The 16,214-nt window shown below is 45.6% G+C and overlaps 1 protein-coding gene across 5 annotated transcripts in view; it reads left to right on the top strand.

Moving 5' to 3' along the window:
- The window catches only part of ARID5B (AT-rich interaction domain 5B), a 121,954-nt gene extending 112,292 nt beyond the window's left edge, over positions 1-9,662 (top strand). For all 5 annotated transcript variants that reach the window (XM_061448753.1, XM_061448763.1, XM_061448741.1 and 2 more), the window contains 2 exons: positions 2,645-2,843; positions 6,746-9,662. In XM_061448753.1, the coding sequence (XP_061304737.1) occupies positions 2,645-2,843; positions 6,746-8,896 (2,350 nt within the window). In that variant the 3' untranslated portion in view covers positions 8,897-9,662. The remainder of the gene's footprint in view (positions 1-2,644; positions 2,844-6,745) is intronic.
- Positions 9,663-16,214: the final 6,552 nt, after the last annotated feature.

Genomic DNA, 16,214 nt, shown 5'->3' with positions numbered 1-16,214 from the left:
AAAACTTCTAATAATCAAATGATAAGATCATATCCTGTGGGTAATTGTGTTGTACCATGACAGGATAACTGAAAAAACATTCAGTGAAAATTACAACCGACGGAAATCTCTACGTGTAGCGGCAGTTGTTGACGTTGCTTGACTCGGTGCTGCTCCCCGAGGTCTCACAACCCGTGTTCCTGCCCAGATCCTCTCTAGCTGCCCCCAAAGGCCACCTCGGCAGCAGCAGGGAACGGCAGCCTGCTGGCCCTCGTTTCAGATGAGGAGGAGAAAATCCTAGAACAAGCCATGCTTGTGTTTTGATTCAGTTTTACCTTAGTCATGCCGCCTCCCCGATACACGAAACATTTAATTCCAGATTTCCTGCCGCTGGCTCTGGGCCTTTGACCGGCTATGTGAAATGTATTTTTACTGCTGTCAGCCTGCCAACTGCTGAGCTCAGTGAAAAATAACTAAAATGAAAACCTTGTACTCCCACATGAATCCTTAATATCAGAAAAGGAAATTTAAGCCACAGTTACTAATTAGCACCAAAGCTAATGAGTTTTGGTGAGGTGTAGCAGGAGGAGGAGGGGTTTGCTTCCCGCGTTACCCTACAAGGCTCGGCAAAGAGCACATGAGCAGTGATTAATCATGTTGGCCTGGGCCTTGCTCCCGTCCTGGCTGTAGCCATGGGGTTAATCACATGGCATCATTGAGGGAAAGGCCCACTCGTGGACCAGGAGCGTCTCCATCTCCCATGGGGCACGGGACAGTGTCTGAAACCTTTACGGATGGAATATGTAGATTTTTAATGGGCAACGTGTTCCCATGGAAACAAAACAAAGTCAAACACTCCCCTTGCAGTGCTAACAATTATTATAATAAAATGTGTTTTTATTAAAAGCAATTTTAAATATTTAACACATGGCAGAGCAGCCTCGACATTGCCCTGTGTGAAACCCAACCCTGTCTCTAGTGAAGTCCAAAGCGCTTTGTGCAGTGCAGGGAGGAATTCAGTGTTTTCACCAATATTGCAAATGAAATGCAGCAGCCTCAAGTATGAACAGGATTTTTTTTTCCTTATTCTGCTTAGTTATGCTTTTTATTATATAAACATTAACTGTAATATTACAGTGGGAAGCAGGTATTTGGCAACTACGTATTATTTTGCTAAGTTTGCATAGAGGGAGCAGTTTCCAGTTTTAGCAGCTGTAACATGTTTAAACTCAGTTTGTAATGGGATCTGAAGATGAATATTCCCTGTGGGCTCTGCTTAGCTTCATTACTGGAGTCCTGCCAAATTCAGGGCTAGAAAGTATTATTCACGCCTCTTTGCACATACCATGTCAGAGCATGCTCAGTTAATGAATTTTGTTTCTAATATAGCATAAATTAGGTTTATATTTTAACATAATTTATGTTGTATTTTATTAAAATGTAAAATATTATGATCACGAACAATCTAATTTCTGCTCTCCTAAGCCCAAACTGTGTTTGAACATCTAAGTATGTAAATCAAAATTGCATGCTTAGAAACTGATTCTAGGATAACAAATGAATATCTGAACCAAAGAGGTTTTTTGCCTTGGAGTCTTAGATTAAAGATAATTAAGGATTCCTGGTATTTGAACAGATTTATGTTGTTTATAAGCAAAGTACATTTTCTTCATACAGTCAACGTTTTTTTTTTTTTTAACAAATTATGTTTGCTGTATTAAAGTTTGTATTTTAAAAGTCTGAGTCTTGTATTAATCCCACAGTGAGTCATTAATCATACCAAACACATTATAAAAACTTTAATCACTGAAGTTGAAACTGAGATTGTAATGCAATCCATCCCTTTTAATTATATCCTTTTTTTTCTCCCTTTCAGATCAAGATTGCAAAGGGAAAACAGATAGATTAAAACTCAGTGTGTTTGGTGCTTTCAGGGGAGGATATTTTTGTGTTTGTTTCTTACTTGCTTTTTAAAAGCAATTTTGTTCATTTTGTGGTGGACAGCTACACAGTGAAAAAATCCATCTCTTTTAACTCTTTTCCTCTCCCCTTGTTCTTTAAAAATGACTCACTGGAGAAGGCTGTATGGTGACTGTCACCGTATGGGTGCATTGCAGTGGTGGCAGTGGGCTGGTGCTGACTGCAACTTGCTGGGTGTTGTGCCCACCACTGTAGGTTTCCTGCAGTCCTACTCTCATCTTCTGCCAAGTTCCTCACACTCGGCTTTGCACTCAGGGGAACCACCAGCCTGGAAATTGTGTAGCTGTTATCAGCTTGGCTGTGGCTTTGTCAGTGTTTTCCTGGCGTTTGTTGCATGCTTTTAAGCGTAAGGAGGGAAAATAAAAATAAATGGCGGATTTTTTTTTAAATCAGTCTAAAACATAGTGGTTCATATTCTCATCTGGTACAAATTGGTGTAGCCACACAAACCACTGCAGCATTACTGTCAGCCAATCCACACCAACTCCACTGAATTTATGCCACATGATAATCTTGCCAAATAAATTGATTTATCATACTTGGATTTACAGATGCACAGTTTACACCATTGCTTTTATGGTATGGAAGAAAATGGATTTATTAAGTAAACTGCTCGTAGTAGATATATTTTGTTCTTTGCTAGAATGACAAACCCTGATCAATTATTTGTTCCTTAATCCCCTAGATTAATCCTGCCATATGAAAGATTTATTAAAGGAGAGGAAGATAAGCCACTGCCTCCAGTGAAACCTCGAAAACAGGATAACTGTTCCCAGGAGAGTGAAGTGAAAACAAAAGTGTCTGGAACAAAACGCATCAAAAATGAAAACCAAAAGAGCAAGAAGGAAAAAGATAATGCACAGAAACCCCAAGATGCACCTGAGGTTGGTTGCTTTCCTGCTTTTCAACTTTTCAATTAAAAACGTGCAGGTTTAATCACGTGAAATCCAATGATAAAATACATAATTTAAACTGGAGAATTCCAGCCAGTTGGCCTTTGAGTTTGCTCAGAAGTTCAATTGTTGTTGTATTGTCTGTGTTGGGATTTTGCTGGCCTACAGACGGCAACCGGTTAGCTCCATACTGCACAGCAGTGATGGCAGAATACCAAGCACTGAATGTAACAAGTACCATTTCTGCTCATTGTGTTATACAGTGGTCACCACTAAAAGATCAGCAGCTGCCAAAAGGAAACCACACAACTACCACAGTTATTTCCTAATCTAAGTATAGGGTACGGGAACCTCTAATACTGTTGATAATACTGTGGTAACTGTTGGACACAGCTGATTTTTGTAATGGTAACCTCTGGATCAGTCCTTCTGTGCTCACAGATGTATGCATGTCTGTCAAAAAACATGTGACTTCCCAGGATTTTTATCATGATGTGCTAAATTTCTCTTTAGTCTAAAAGGTCAGAGTTTGAGGGAACCACCTTCCAAGCCCTACCTCAGACCAACTTCCCTGTCACATGCCACAGATGGTTTTCAGCTGAGATATGTTCCTAGTCTATCACCAGCTTCACCTGGTCAGGCCCTGGTTTCTCCATAAAGCCATGTTACGTACAGACATAGGACAGCCCTTAATAGAAGAGGTTTTATATTCACAGTAAGAGAGATCAGTAGAATTCATGTTTATCTGCAAAAGGTTAAATTTCATATGTTGTTAAGTGATATAAATCAGTGGAGGTTTTACTACGGTATTACTTAAGCACTTTCTTTTGCACATCCTGCCCACTCTCCTGTGCCCTGCTTGCGCCCTACGTGAACAAGACAGTGAAGTTCCTCACACACAACCCCTACACAAGACATTGCTTTTCCTATCTCAGTCTGCCAGATCACAGCTGCCTTCAAGGCGTTGCAATGAAAGTAAATACTTAAAGAATATCGAAACACGTGACATGCCTAGCAGACTATGGCTGCTCCTTTGACTTCATTGCTGTCTGGCAGGTGCGTAAGTCCTGTACCTAAACCAGTTTAGTATTGGGTCAGCTACCAGCAATCCTCCTCCTCATTGTTTAAAAAACAAAACCAGTGCAGGACCAGTAAACATGGATGCTGCAGAGACTTTGTGTACCCAGTTTTGAGAACAGGAGATTTTTATTTTCGAGTTCCACCACCTCTTTAAGTTGTGCTTACAATTTCAACTCCTGTCCAAACCAGAATTTGTGTTTTAAATTGCCTTGATCAACAGTACCTTTAATATCTAGTGTAAGAACATTCCACAGAGAGGGGAGGTATTTTTGGTTTCTCTTGCACTGTAATTCTGAAGCAAGGAATCCTGTTGGGAGAAAACCTACCAAATTCTGAAGAAAAATACATAGAAAGTGTGCACAAACCTGCGTCAGTGACTGGAAGGTTGCAACACAAATTTCCCAAAGCAAGGAGACGTACACTGAAGACTTGTCCTCCCTTTCCCTGTCATTTCTTTGTGCCCAGTTATTTATGAGAGGTCTTGGTTCAGCACGATACATTGCACACTGTCCATACTGCCGCTGCTAAGCACAACGTTGCAAATCAGCAACAGAGCATCAGCCTTAACTTTGAATTTCCTTGGTTTTGTTGTTCCCTATCTCAAACTTCCTGCTGCTTAAACTGCAGTTATTTTTGTGTGGTTTGCAGGAAGCGCTCTTAAGCTGTGCTTATCGGAAATGTAGGGAGCCTAGACGAGACAATAAAAATGTACAATTACAGCAGTTTCCTATTGTAAAAATGGTACCTTTTATAGCAGAATTCACGTCTTTTCCCTAACTGGGATGTAAGACGTGTCCTGCCCCTCTTTAGTGAGGGTGGGCTATTAAGGACCTCAGTTTTCACACACGTTGCTAGATAGGTAGATGGTCACATGACATCCAAGCAGCAAAGGGGCCTGCAGGGGTGGCTGCTTCCACCCAGGGTGAGTGCAGGGCTGCAGAGCTCATGTGTGCTGTGCCACAGGGAGGGCTTCCTGCCCAGAACATGGCCCTTATGGGGCCATCAGAAAGGAGACATTCAGCTTCATCGGGTGGAGCAAAATCCAAGTCTGCTAGAGCCAGGCAGGTTGTATGTTGCTCTCACCCCAGCAGACCCCCAGCAGTGGAGCCACGTGCCAGGCTCCACATTTGGGTGCAGTCCTCATCCAGGCATAACAGTGGTGGTGTGTTGCTCACAGGGAGCCTCTATAGCCATACATGTATGGCTCCACCCAAGCTACCACTTAGGCCATTTTTTGCATGTGACTTAGAAGCTGGCCGTAGCCATGAGCTATAAAAGAGTAATCAAGTTACAAAAATGTGTTTTCCTCTCAATTGCATGCTCAATTTATACACTGTTAAGAAATCTGCAGAGAGAAAATAGAACTTTAATTTATTAGGGTTGCATTTGCTTTTGTGCTCTTCACTGTTTTCCTGCCATCACAATGACATTGTCAATGTAACGAGATACCAGACAAAATGCTATTAGCCTTAGACTGCACATTTCCTCAGAATAGCTGAAACTTCAATCAAAATGTTGCTTAACAGAAACAAAGAGGAGAATGTACAGTTATTAAATACGATTTCTCTTTTTTTTTCTTCTCCTTGCTTTGCTCATCTGTCTGGTATTTTCTTGTAATTTTATAAGCTCGAGAGACTAGCGATGGTACTTTGTAAAGGACCTAATGATAGTGTTTGGCTGCAAAAGGCAGCTATGAGTTTAAAAAGAAGTTAGGATGACTAACAGACATTGTAACTAATAGGCCAACCAAACAGACAAGAATATTTAAAAGCAGCTGTGAAGAAATAAATCTCTGAGAGAGTTAGATTCGTTAGGACCTTCTCCGATCCCCCGCTCTTGTGACAGACCATAAAGCAGCATTTAGATAATAACTTTCTCAATGCATCTTATCTTTACAAGGAAGAAAGAAAGAAAACAATAATAATAAAGGACTCACACAATGCTGCTGTTTTATGACTGTCTTCTGCCACAACCTGTCAGAGGAGAGCGACAGCAGTTTTGAAAAGGTCTGTCAGTCAGCCGGATCACAGATGGGACGCTCTGGTGACCTCTGCGGGTCACAGTTCAGCCAGCTACATAATGGGATGAATAGTGTGAATTGTGCACACAAGCTTTATTAATGGGGGAGCAGAAAGAGCTGCGGTCCCATTGACGATAATGTATAAAAGCCATGTTTGTAATAGCAGGCACACACACTTACTGAATGTTGACGACTTCATTTTAATCTGTTAATAAAAAAATGTGTGTCCTAGTTAAGCTGTGGCAGTGATTTGCTGCCTACAATAGGAATTCCTAGTATGCCATTTCTATCATTTTCACACTTTAATGCAGAACTGGGTGTGAATGATCTCCTCTGTGATTACTGAATTTTAAGATAGCTATGCTGGAGAGACTTTATGTAAGAAAAAACATGGGAGTCATGTAATTTTCATAGGTGAAGTTGGCTAGTGGGATAAATTTCTACAGCTTTATCGTTTGTGTTCTGAAATCTGCTCTCCTGCATTTCCCTAATTAATTTTAAAAGAATAGAACCTCAATGTTTAGCTGTCTGCTCAAGCTCATCAGGTTACAAACATCTGCTGTTCTGAAATGCCTTATTGTGACCCTGACAGGGGTGGTGTATTTCTTAATATTTCCAGGAGGTACATCTCTTTGTTTGAATCCAATACCTGGCATTAGAGCCTTCACATTGCAGCAGGGTGATTGACAAGTATTCCTCTAAAAGTAGCCAGTGGTGTACTGTGTATAATCTTATGAACAGTCTGCCAAAATGCACCACATTCTTATTATTGTCTGTTGAATCATTTTATTAGGTTTCATCAGAACAAGAGAAGGATCAAGAATCAGCAGACCAGAAAAATTTCCCTGAACACCCTACAGTGGGAGAGATGAAACAACCTGTGCATGGCCCTCCGTCTCTTTTACCAGAGACAGCTCGGCCACTGCCCCTGGAAAAGACAGACCTGACAGAAAACAGCACAAACAATGAAAAAACTAAGGAGGAGGTTCAGCACTTGTCCTCTTTCTCAAGTACATCCGTGCCCCCAGAAGAAGACACTGTTCTGGATGCCACCATCACAAAGCGATTACACCCCCCACCAGATGCCCTGGAGGACAAAAAGCCTGAACAAAGACTACACAAGGCTTTTACTGACAGCTTAGAAAACGAACCTGCAGAAATGCCCTTCACAGCTTTCCCAGTCCAGCTGCCCACTCAGAGCGACATGGAAGATGACAAATTGCCAGAGATGGCCGATTACATCGCAAACTGCACAGTGAAAGTGGACCAGCTGGGAAATGAAGATATCCACAACGCTCTAAAGCAAACACCCAAAGTACTGGTGGTGCAGAACTTTGACATGTTCAAGGAAAAAGAGCTGCCTGGGTCAATGAACGATGACTCCACTTTTGGTTACACACCGCTGCTTTACTCAAAGGGTAATCCAGGCATCATGTCACCCCTGGCAAAGAAGAAGCTGCTGTCTCAGGTCAGTGGGGCAGCTCTGTCATGCAGCTATCCTTACGGTTCTCCTCCACCTTTGATCAGCAAAAAGAAACTGAACAGCAGAGATGAACTGTCCTCAAGCATGTCGCAAGGTCCCCATGCCCCTAATTCTGATCCTGTAGCAATTAGTAGGCCCTCAGTCATACAGCATGTACAGAGTTTTAAAACCAAGGAAGAAAGGAAATCAATTAATGATGTTTTTAAACATGACATGCTAAGTAAACCAGATCCTCAGCGCTGTGATTTTTCAAAACATCACCTCAGTTCTCTTGCCGAGTCATACGTACCGAAGACAGATGTCCAGGACTGCAAAGATAAAATGAGTGAGAAAAGGGGACTGCAGCACTCCCATGTGCCCACTTTTTTGGCAGATTTTTATTCATCACCTCATCTGCACAGCCTTTATAGGCACACAGAACACCACCTTAATAATGAACAGACATCAAAGTACCTCCCCCGGGACATGTTCAGAGAGTCTGAAAATATTTCTACTTTTACTCAACACAAACACCCAGAAAAACTAAATTTAAATTATCGCCCATCTTTGCATCAGCAAGAAAAAAAGACAGCAGTGGAAGCCTCTTCAGATGATCAGCCAACAGATTTGAGTCTTCCAAAGAGCATACACAAACAGACTGCAAAGGCTCTGGGCTCCAGCCTGCCTCATTCATCCATGGCCCAGCAAGAAGGCAAAGGTATCTCCCCTTTCCAGTCTGCGAGCAGCCAGGCGGTGAGCCTAGACTGTAATCCCAAAGCTTGCCGTGTGTCCCCCATGGCCATGACAGCCCCGAAGAAACACAGTGAGTTGCTCCACAGGTCTGGGAAGCAGCAGGCCCAGAGACTGGAGAATCTGAGGAGGATAGAGGGGATGGTGCATCCTATCATCAGCCGCAGAACGAGCCCTCAAAACGTGGGGGCTGCCCGGCCTTTGAAACGGAGCCTGGAGGATTTGGACAAAGTCATTTCTGAAAAAAAAATCCGAGCTGTCTCTCCTCTGCACTTACCAAAGGAGACCGCAGCGAAAGACAAGGTTCCCGACCCAGAGGGGGAAGGCAGCAAGCCGGTGCATGGCCTCCATTCTGGCAGCATGCTGGAAAGCCACAAATATCCCCTTTCAGCCCCCATCTTCCCAGGCTTGTATCCGGGAAGCCTGTGCACAGGGCTGAACAATCGCCTCCCGCCTGGGTATTCTCATCCCCTCCAGTACTTGAAAAATCAGACCGTGCTCTCCCCACTAATGCAGCCTTTGGCTCTTCATTCCTTCATGGTGCAGAGACAATTCCTCACATCCCCTGCAAACTCTCAGCAACTGTACAGACACTTAGCTGCAGCAACACCTGTAGGAAGTTCCTATGGTGACCTTTTGCATAACAGCATTTATCCTTTAGCTGCTATAAACCCTCAAGCTGCGTTCCCACCTTCCCAGCTATCCTCTGTACACCCCAGCACAAAACTGTAAGCCGCCTCGCTCACAAAAGAAGGTCTGAGGAGAAAAGTTAAGTTAGTGACATTCCTCCCCCTGTGACGATGCCTCGCAGACTTAGCAATCTGTATCTTTGTCAACCAGGATGCAGTCGTGTCTTGCCTAGAGGAGCGCTTCAGCGTTTGGTGGAGACAGGACTGCTTCTTTAAATCTGGCTCCCACATCAGTCCCCTCACCCTTTATCCCTGCCCCAGAGAAAGAAAACCAACAACAAAAACAAAAAAAAAAAAAAAGGGAGAAAAAAAAAAACATTGGATCTTGCATATGTGTTTTCTGAAAGGACTTGTATATGGTAAGAGCAGATGTTCAAAGGGAGCCGTGGAAATGCAGGCCCAGTCCTGAGCTCACTGAAGTCCCATGCGAGGGCTGCGTTTGCCTTTCACTGAGCCGAGGACCAGAGGCCATGCGCTGTTGCCAATGACTCAAGGACTTGAAATGAACCTGGAAAGGAGAAGTGGGCCGAGAATCCATACAATCAGTGGATGTGCTTTTTTGGGTAACTTTTCCTGACTTTTAAAGATTCAATCAATGCAATGTATAGTAAAACGGCAATAGATTCTTCATTTTGACACTATTAGAACAGAAGGGTAAACACTGTTCAGTTTGACTGTACATATCCACTTCGTAAACTACCAGTGTCACATTTGGTCACAGTAATTTATATAGTTCTGTTTGTCCAGTATATTCTGTGCTCTTTATGTTTGGTTTTTTGTTTTTGGTTTCTTTTCTTCTTTTTTTTTTTTTTTAAATTAAACAGTATCATTTTATCTGCAACTTTTTTAAAGGCTGTGGCTGTCCTATTTTTTTTTTTCCTTTATGTGTCTGTAATTTTTCCAGTTTCTTTATACTTTCGAGCAGCATTTTTGTTTTGTTTTTGTGGTAACGTTTACTGTTTACAAACTGAAGCAACTGGTTAAGATTAATCTTAATGGCTATAAACATACTGTAGGTAATGTTATGGTGCAAGGGTGCCAACAAGGTTCCTTTCCCCACGATCTGCCCCTGTGAGGTGCAGAGCACCTCTTGCCCTCCTCCCATAGTTGTGATGGCTCCCACACCGCTTCTCCCCTCCCACTGCGTTTTGCTTTCCCGTATCGTGGTCCATGAATTTGTCGAGTGTTGTACTTAACCTTACCTAGGCTGTGAAACCTTCCTGCCTACCAGAGAAACGGTCTAGAAAACAAAACCTCCCTGGCACGAGCTGCTGGATGACAAAAGAGCCCAGAAAATGGATTTGTGGTTTGTGAGAATATCTAGAATTTCAGAAATCAGGACAGGGGCCAGGGCTGATTTGGGTCAGAAGCTTACGGGTCCTGTGCCTCACGAGCAGGCTGGGGTAGGATGGGTAGGAGATTGCATGCAGTGGTTGGGATGGACCTTTCACATCCCCAAGGGTATCTCAGCCTCTCCCTGGGCATCCTTTTACGGGGGAAAGCTTGGGTGTGTAAGGGCTGAGTTTTCCTAAAGAAAGAGCTTCCCTACAGCTGTATATTCACTTTGCAGGACATCACCACCACGCAGCCAAGCACAGACATTGATAAAGCAAAGTGTGACCTGGAGGCTTTTTAGAATGTGAAAATTGGTTGTGATTCAAACCATCTCAGTTACTGTTCAAAGACAGCATAATCAATATGAAAAGAAAAATGGAAACTACTAAGAAACACTTTGCATGCTAGGCATGTCATTAAATTTTCCCGTGATATGAAGCCAAATACAATATATAATGTATCATATTTAATATCCAAAGGTGGAAACCAGAATAATATACTCATCTACTGTTAAAGATCCAGCTTCTTCAATTAAATACTTTATATTCCTGTGGTAAAGCTATATTTAAATGATCAATAAACAGACTAGTAGAACTTAGAACATGGATGTACCAGTGCAGAGCATCCTGCTGCTCCACAAATCGTACAGGAAACAGAACCACAGGCTCATCCAGGCAGAGGCCACAGTGTGGAGGACATCTGTAGTAAAGTTGCACTAGATCTTAATCATGTGAGAATCAGGGGTTTGGGGGTAGGGAGGAAGAGGGCGGGGGGAAGGGGAGAGAATATCGAAATCTACAGCAAATGCAAACAGAAGCTTGTTGTGTGTTTGGCAAAGCAGACACTTCTCTTCCGTCTTTTGGTTGTGTGTCCTGGAATCGTGCATTTGTTTATGCGAATTGTCTGATTTCCCTTTTGATCACATCCCGTTGGAGTTCCACGGTAGGCTTTTTGGAGCTGTGCTGGGGCAGCGCAGGGCTGGGGGACAGGGAGAGGGAGGGAAGGATCCTTGCTTGCCCCATGAGGAAGCTGCCCGTTGCTGGCTGGGGAAGCTCATCATATACTGTGCGAATAGTAAGGGCAATGGAAAAGAAATGATAGCGTAAACCCCAGCAGAACCATTATTTGTTTAAAAACTTTTAACAGAAATCTTGGAAATCTTTCAAAAAACTATTGAATTCCCTATTGGCTGAAAAGTCCTTTTTTTTTTTAATGTCTTAAATGGGGCTTTGTTTGCATTGTTTGAGTTCAAGGGGCCTTATTATTGAATGAAATTGCACAAGCTTTTCTTTGTGCAATCAAACCATTGTTATTGGTAAGTTTGTAAAGGAAACAGTGGAATCTAATTGGTAATAGAGTCATAAATCTATTTACCAGGAGCCAGTTCCAAGAAATGTTGCAATTCAAACGCACTATGTCCAGGATTCATTAGGGATGCTGAAGGTTATGAGATTCAAAGGAAAAGGCCCGGCAGCAGTCAGCTCCCGTGTAGCTTCTGGCCACACGCTGAGCCAGACCTCGTGGAGCACGTGGGAAGTAGGGTCCGGCTCCCAGTAAAAACCAGCCCCCTCACTGGGCTGGGCAGGAACAAGCTGTGCTTTGCAGCAGGTCTGTCCTGCCAGCCTGGCTTGAGACGTCCCCCCGCTGCATCCACGCTTAGAAAACAGTTGAGGCAGCGCCTGGAGCTAGTGCAGGGGCAAGTGCTGTGCCCGTCCCCGCTGGCACCTGCAGCCTGTCTGGGGCTGCAGGACTGCTGCCTCTTAGGGCACCTCTGGGGTCCCGTCCCCCCCAGTCCCTTCCTTTGCAGTGGCCAGTGAAGGAGGTCACGGCTGGCCTGACTGTGCATGTGTCGTGGTTTTAATGCTGAAAGGGACTTCGTGCACTGGTGTGAAGGGGCAGCATGGGCAGTGCTGCCGTGAGCATGCCCTGGGTGTTTGCTGTACGTGTGGTGGATATTTCACTCGTTCTCTTCCTCCTCCTCCCCTCTCCCCCCAGCCCCGCAGTTTTAAATATGTTCTAATAATGGCAGCATAATCTACTAGCTGTTTATACTTTTTTAACTTTCTTTTGTTGTAAATATTGTATACTTTTTGTGATTCAAGTTATGTAGCCTATATGCTCTGTAAGGTGATGATTTGTATATATAAAAATGGCCCAGTAATATTATATAGTTTCCCATTTAAAAGGTTATTGAGTAACCTTTGCGTTAGTTTAAACACTACCAGAAATAAAGCTGAGCCAACTATAAACACTCAATTTTTGTATGTTTTCCAAATTGTACTTATTAATGCTTTTGATACTGTATTATGTGCCAATAGTTTCCCAATCACATAGCAGGCAAAAGATATTTTGTACTTTTTGATCCACTGTAATATTTAATAAAAAATGTTACTATCTGTTCCTTTTTGCGTTTGATTAATAATTCTGTAAACAGCCCTTATCGCAATGGATTACATATTATCCCATCCGACCTTTCAGCCCTCTTATATTGGCTTTTCTGGAGAAAGTATCTCCTCCTGCAAATGGTTAGATTAAAGAAATGGAAGTCTGCAATTTCCTAACAGAGGAAGAGACAAGATCTTCAGTCGGTGCCCCTCTATTTTTGCAGTGTGCTCACATTAAAGTGTGGCTGTGGTGAGGCTGACTGGAGGAATGGCTTTGGAGGGGATAACATCCATGCTTAGCCGGTGGCTTCTGCAGCAAATTTGCTCCATTTGCATCTCAGAGCAGCATTTTTTCCCACCAGTGCTGCAGGCTGGAGCTGGGATGTGAAAATGGCCCCATTCTTCCCAGCACAACCATGAGTAAGATTTTAGTCAGATGCGAGCTAGTAATTTTGCAGTCACCAAGTAAACTTAATGTGTACTCTGTGACTTGATGGGTCCAAGAAGCCCCCCGAAACCTGGTGGCCTTTGAGGAGCTCTTTACCACAGCAAGTGCTGTCCAAGTGCTCTTACTCTCCTGGTCTTCACAGATGAGAAAACCATCTGGTTTTGTGTAGGTCAGAACTGGCACTGCCCTCACATAGCACATCCTGGCTGCAAGGCCAGGGCCACCTGATAATCCCGTATCATGGCTTAGCTCTGCGGTCCTAGGGGAGCATGTGCAGAGAGCCCTTCCCCATCTCCGGGGGTCCCGGGTGAGTGGCACCGGGTGTGTGTCTGAGGCTGTTTGCTGCACCAGCCTTGGCTGGCACACAAGGAGCTCCTTCGCGCTCAGTGCCTGTGAGGGCAGCCCAAGCCCAGGGAGTGGTCCCAGCGCACAGCACTGTCAGGGACCCACCCCAGCCCGTAGGGAAGCACGGGGACACCATGAACCACAGGGAAGTTCCCTCCCAGAGCTGCTGCAGCGGGGCGAGCACAGACCAGCTTGATGTCACTGTTAGCTGGGGCTTCCAGATACGTGCTGTGGTTGAGGGAAAGTCTCACGAAAACCTGCGTTTCTTGTGTGTGCCGGGAAATGAGGGGAAGTACCAGCTTGGGGAAGAGCAGCTGCTGGGCTGGAGCAAAGCAGCATGGTGCCAGTGCACATGTGGGGCGGTGTAGATGCCCCCGCTGAGTGTGCCAGGGGTAGGCAGGGTGATGCCTGCCCCCACTGATGCTCCAGAGAGATGGTCCAGGAACACGACAGGCACCAGGCATCCAGAGCTCCCACCAGCACAGCTCCCAGCAAGGCACTCCCTGAGCCAATGAGAGGGTCGTCATTGTGCTTAATTGCCCTTGATAAGTTCTCTTCTGATGTCTGAGTCCTTGTTCAATCATTTGCTCTTAGGGCGAGCTGTGCCAGGGCTGCCACGGTTTCAGTATACACTGTGTATGAGCAGGCAGAATAAACCTTCCTCTGGTTTAACCTGCTGCCTGGTAACTTCCCTTGATGCTTGTATTGTGAGAAATGGTAAATAACCACGTCATATGTGTTGTCCCCACACCCGTAGTGTGTGTGGACAGCTATGGGAGAAGATGGGACCCTTTAGCAAATAATTTCCTCCATTCACTTCTGTCTTTGCCAAGCTGAGGCATTTTATGCTTCCCATGTTGAAATACTGCCTACTAGTGAGCACCTAAAGGAGATGGGGGGTGAATGCAGACACGTATGGGTGCTGGCCTTAGCAGTAGCTGTAGAGGTGGACAACACAACTTGGTTTCCAGCACCGTGCTCTCTTTCCTTGTGTTTTTTTTAGCCCTTCCTAGCCTGCGAATTAAGGTGAGCCAACGCTGCCCGTTCCTGCTGTGCAGGGGGTGCCTGTTGTGCTGCCCTGCCCACACTGTGCAGCACGGCTGGAGGAAGACCCCTGGGAGCAGCACACTGGACCTTTTCACACCCAGATGATCCCAGCCTGTGATGGCATTGAGGGGTCGCAGCTCCCTCCCCTGGTAGGTTTGCTGGGGTCACTTGGGTGTCGGTGAACCCCCACACACGTGGAAGCGATGGAGCCAAGGAGTTTGCGCTAACGCACCCCAAAGGGCTTGCAAGGGAACACAGGAACCCCCTTGGGGCTCAGTGGACCCCACCATGTGCTGGTGAGGTCTGCAGGTCAGAGCCACACTTCGAGTTTGTTACTTCATTAGCGACTCACAACCACTTCTGGTTCTCAAAGTGAAATGTTCCGTGGTCTGGGTGAGGACAAGGGATGCTGTGCCACTGGCTTGTCACCTTGTCACACCCGGTTTTAGTTCAGCTGCCAGCAGTGGGAAGTGAACAGCTTTGGGAGTCTTGAAGCAAAGCAGAGGTGCAAAAGGAGGTGATGCTGACCGCAGTTTAGTTCTCCAAGCTGAGCTCTGGGTCTGTATCCTGCAGGCTGCCATCCTGTGATCGCACTGCAATGGCCCGTGCTCCTTGCAGTCACAACCAACGTAAAAGAATGATCTGTAGCAGTTCCTCTGCCCTTCCCTGGTTTCTGGGCCACAGCAGCCTGCACGCCTCATGCGCCACAGGACCTTCATAAGCCTTTCTCCAGTAGGCAGGGCACGGAAGGCTGGAGGCAGACGAGTCCTGGGGCAGGATCCCCCTGCCCTGGACGGATCCCAGGGTGTGTGGCTGGTTGCAGATGCTCAACCAGCAGCTGCATCTCTCAGCAGTCTCTTGGGGCCATCCCTAGCCCCGTGGTGATGCTGAGCCATTGGGAGCAGGGCCTTTCCTCTCCCCTTGCACTGCACCAGCCGTGTCTCTGCCCCAGAAGTTTTGAGGAACAATTTTAGCCAAGTTTCTGGTGCTGCCAGGAGCAGATCAGGCACAGACACCAGTGGTGATCCTCACTGGCACTGGAATTGCTCTGGGAAATGCAGTGCTCACCTACAGGCTTCCCAGGAATATCAGACACCTTCAACTTCTCCTGGAGCAAGAAAACCTGAGCCCGTTATCTTTGCCTTCGCCAAGCGGAGCCGGCTCACAGCTGAGGTGTTATCAGAGGGTGCTGCCTCCCCAGCTGAAGGGAAACCTGGGAGTGGCCTAGAAGAACGCAAAAGGAGCGGCCACCAGAGCATCCCCTGTCCCCCTCGTGTGCACCCGGGCCTGCGACTGCTGAAGGTCTGGGTTTCTGCAGGAGGAACTACGGCTGAGCCCCATCGCAGGCACTGCCGCTCCCGCCTGCTGCTATTGAGGCGGCGCATGTCCAATGAGCAAACAGGGATGCAAGGGCTGCTGGTTACAACTTAATCTGTGTTTTCATTTAGCTTTTCAATTTATCCTTCACGGGATTGAAATACCCAAGTATTCGCGATGTTAGATGCTCCATCTAGTGTCTCACCTGGGGAATGAGCCCTTAGTGCCGCGGCAGAGCCTGGGATGAGACATCCATCCCCTGTCCTGTGCTCGGTACATCGGGGACCGGATCCTCCTTCTCTGCAGCGGAGAGGTGAGGCGCGGTGAGGTGAGGGCCGGCAGGCTGGGGTGCTGGGAACAAACGTGTTCAAACTGAATCAGGCAAACACACGAAGACTTTTGTGCTGCTGAAAACCAACGGCTCAGGTTCAAGTGCTGCATTACAGGGAGCCAGAAGCCCTGAGTTGTGCAGCTGTGAAGACCTC

The sequence above is a fragment of the Pezoporus flaviventris genome, unplaced genomic scaffold (genome assembly GCF_033815535.1).
Source record: "Pezoporus flaviventris isolate CSIRO_AGI_PZ_B2104156 unplaced genomic scaffold, CSIRO_AGI_Pfla_v1 ptg000001l, whole genome shotgun sequence".
In the NCBI taxonomy this organism is placed as follows: domain Eukaryota; kingdom Metazoa; phylum Chordata; class Aves; order Psittaciformes; family Psittacidae; genus Pezoporus; species Pezoporus flaviventris.
The sequence above is the reverse complement of the archived record's forward strand: the minus strand, read 5'-3'. Positions and strand labels throughout refer to the sequence as shown.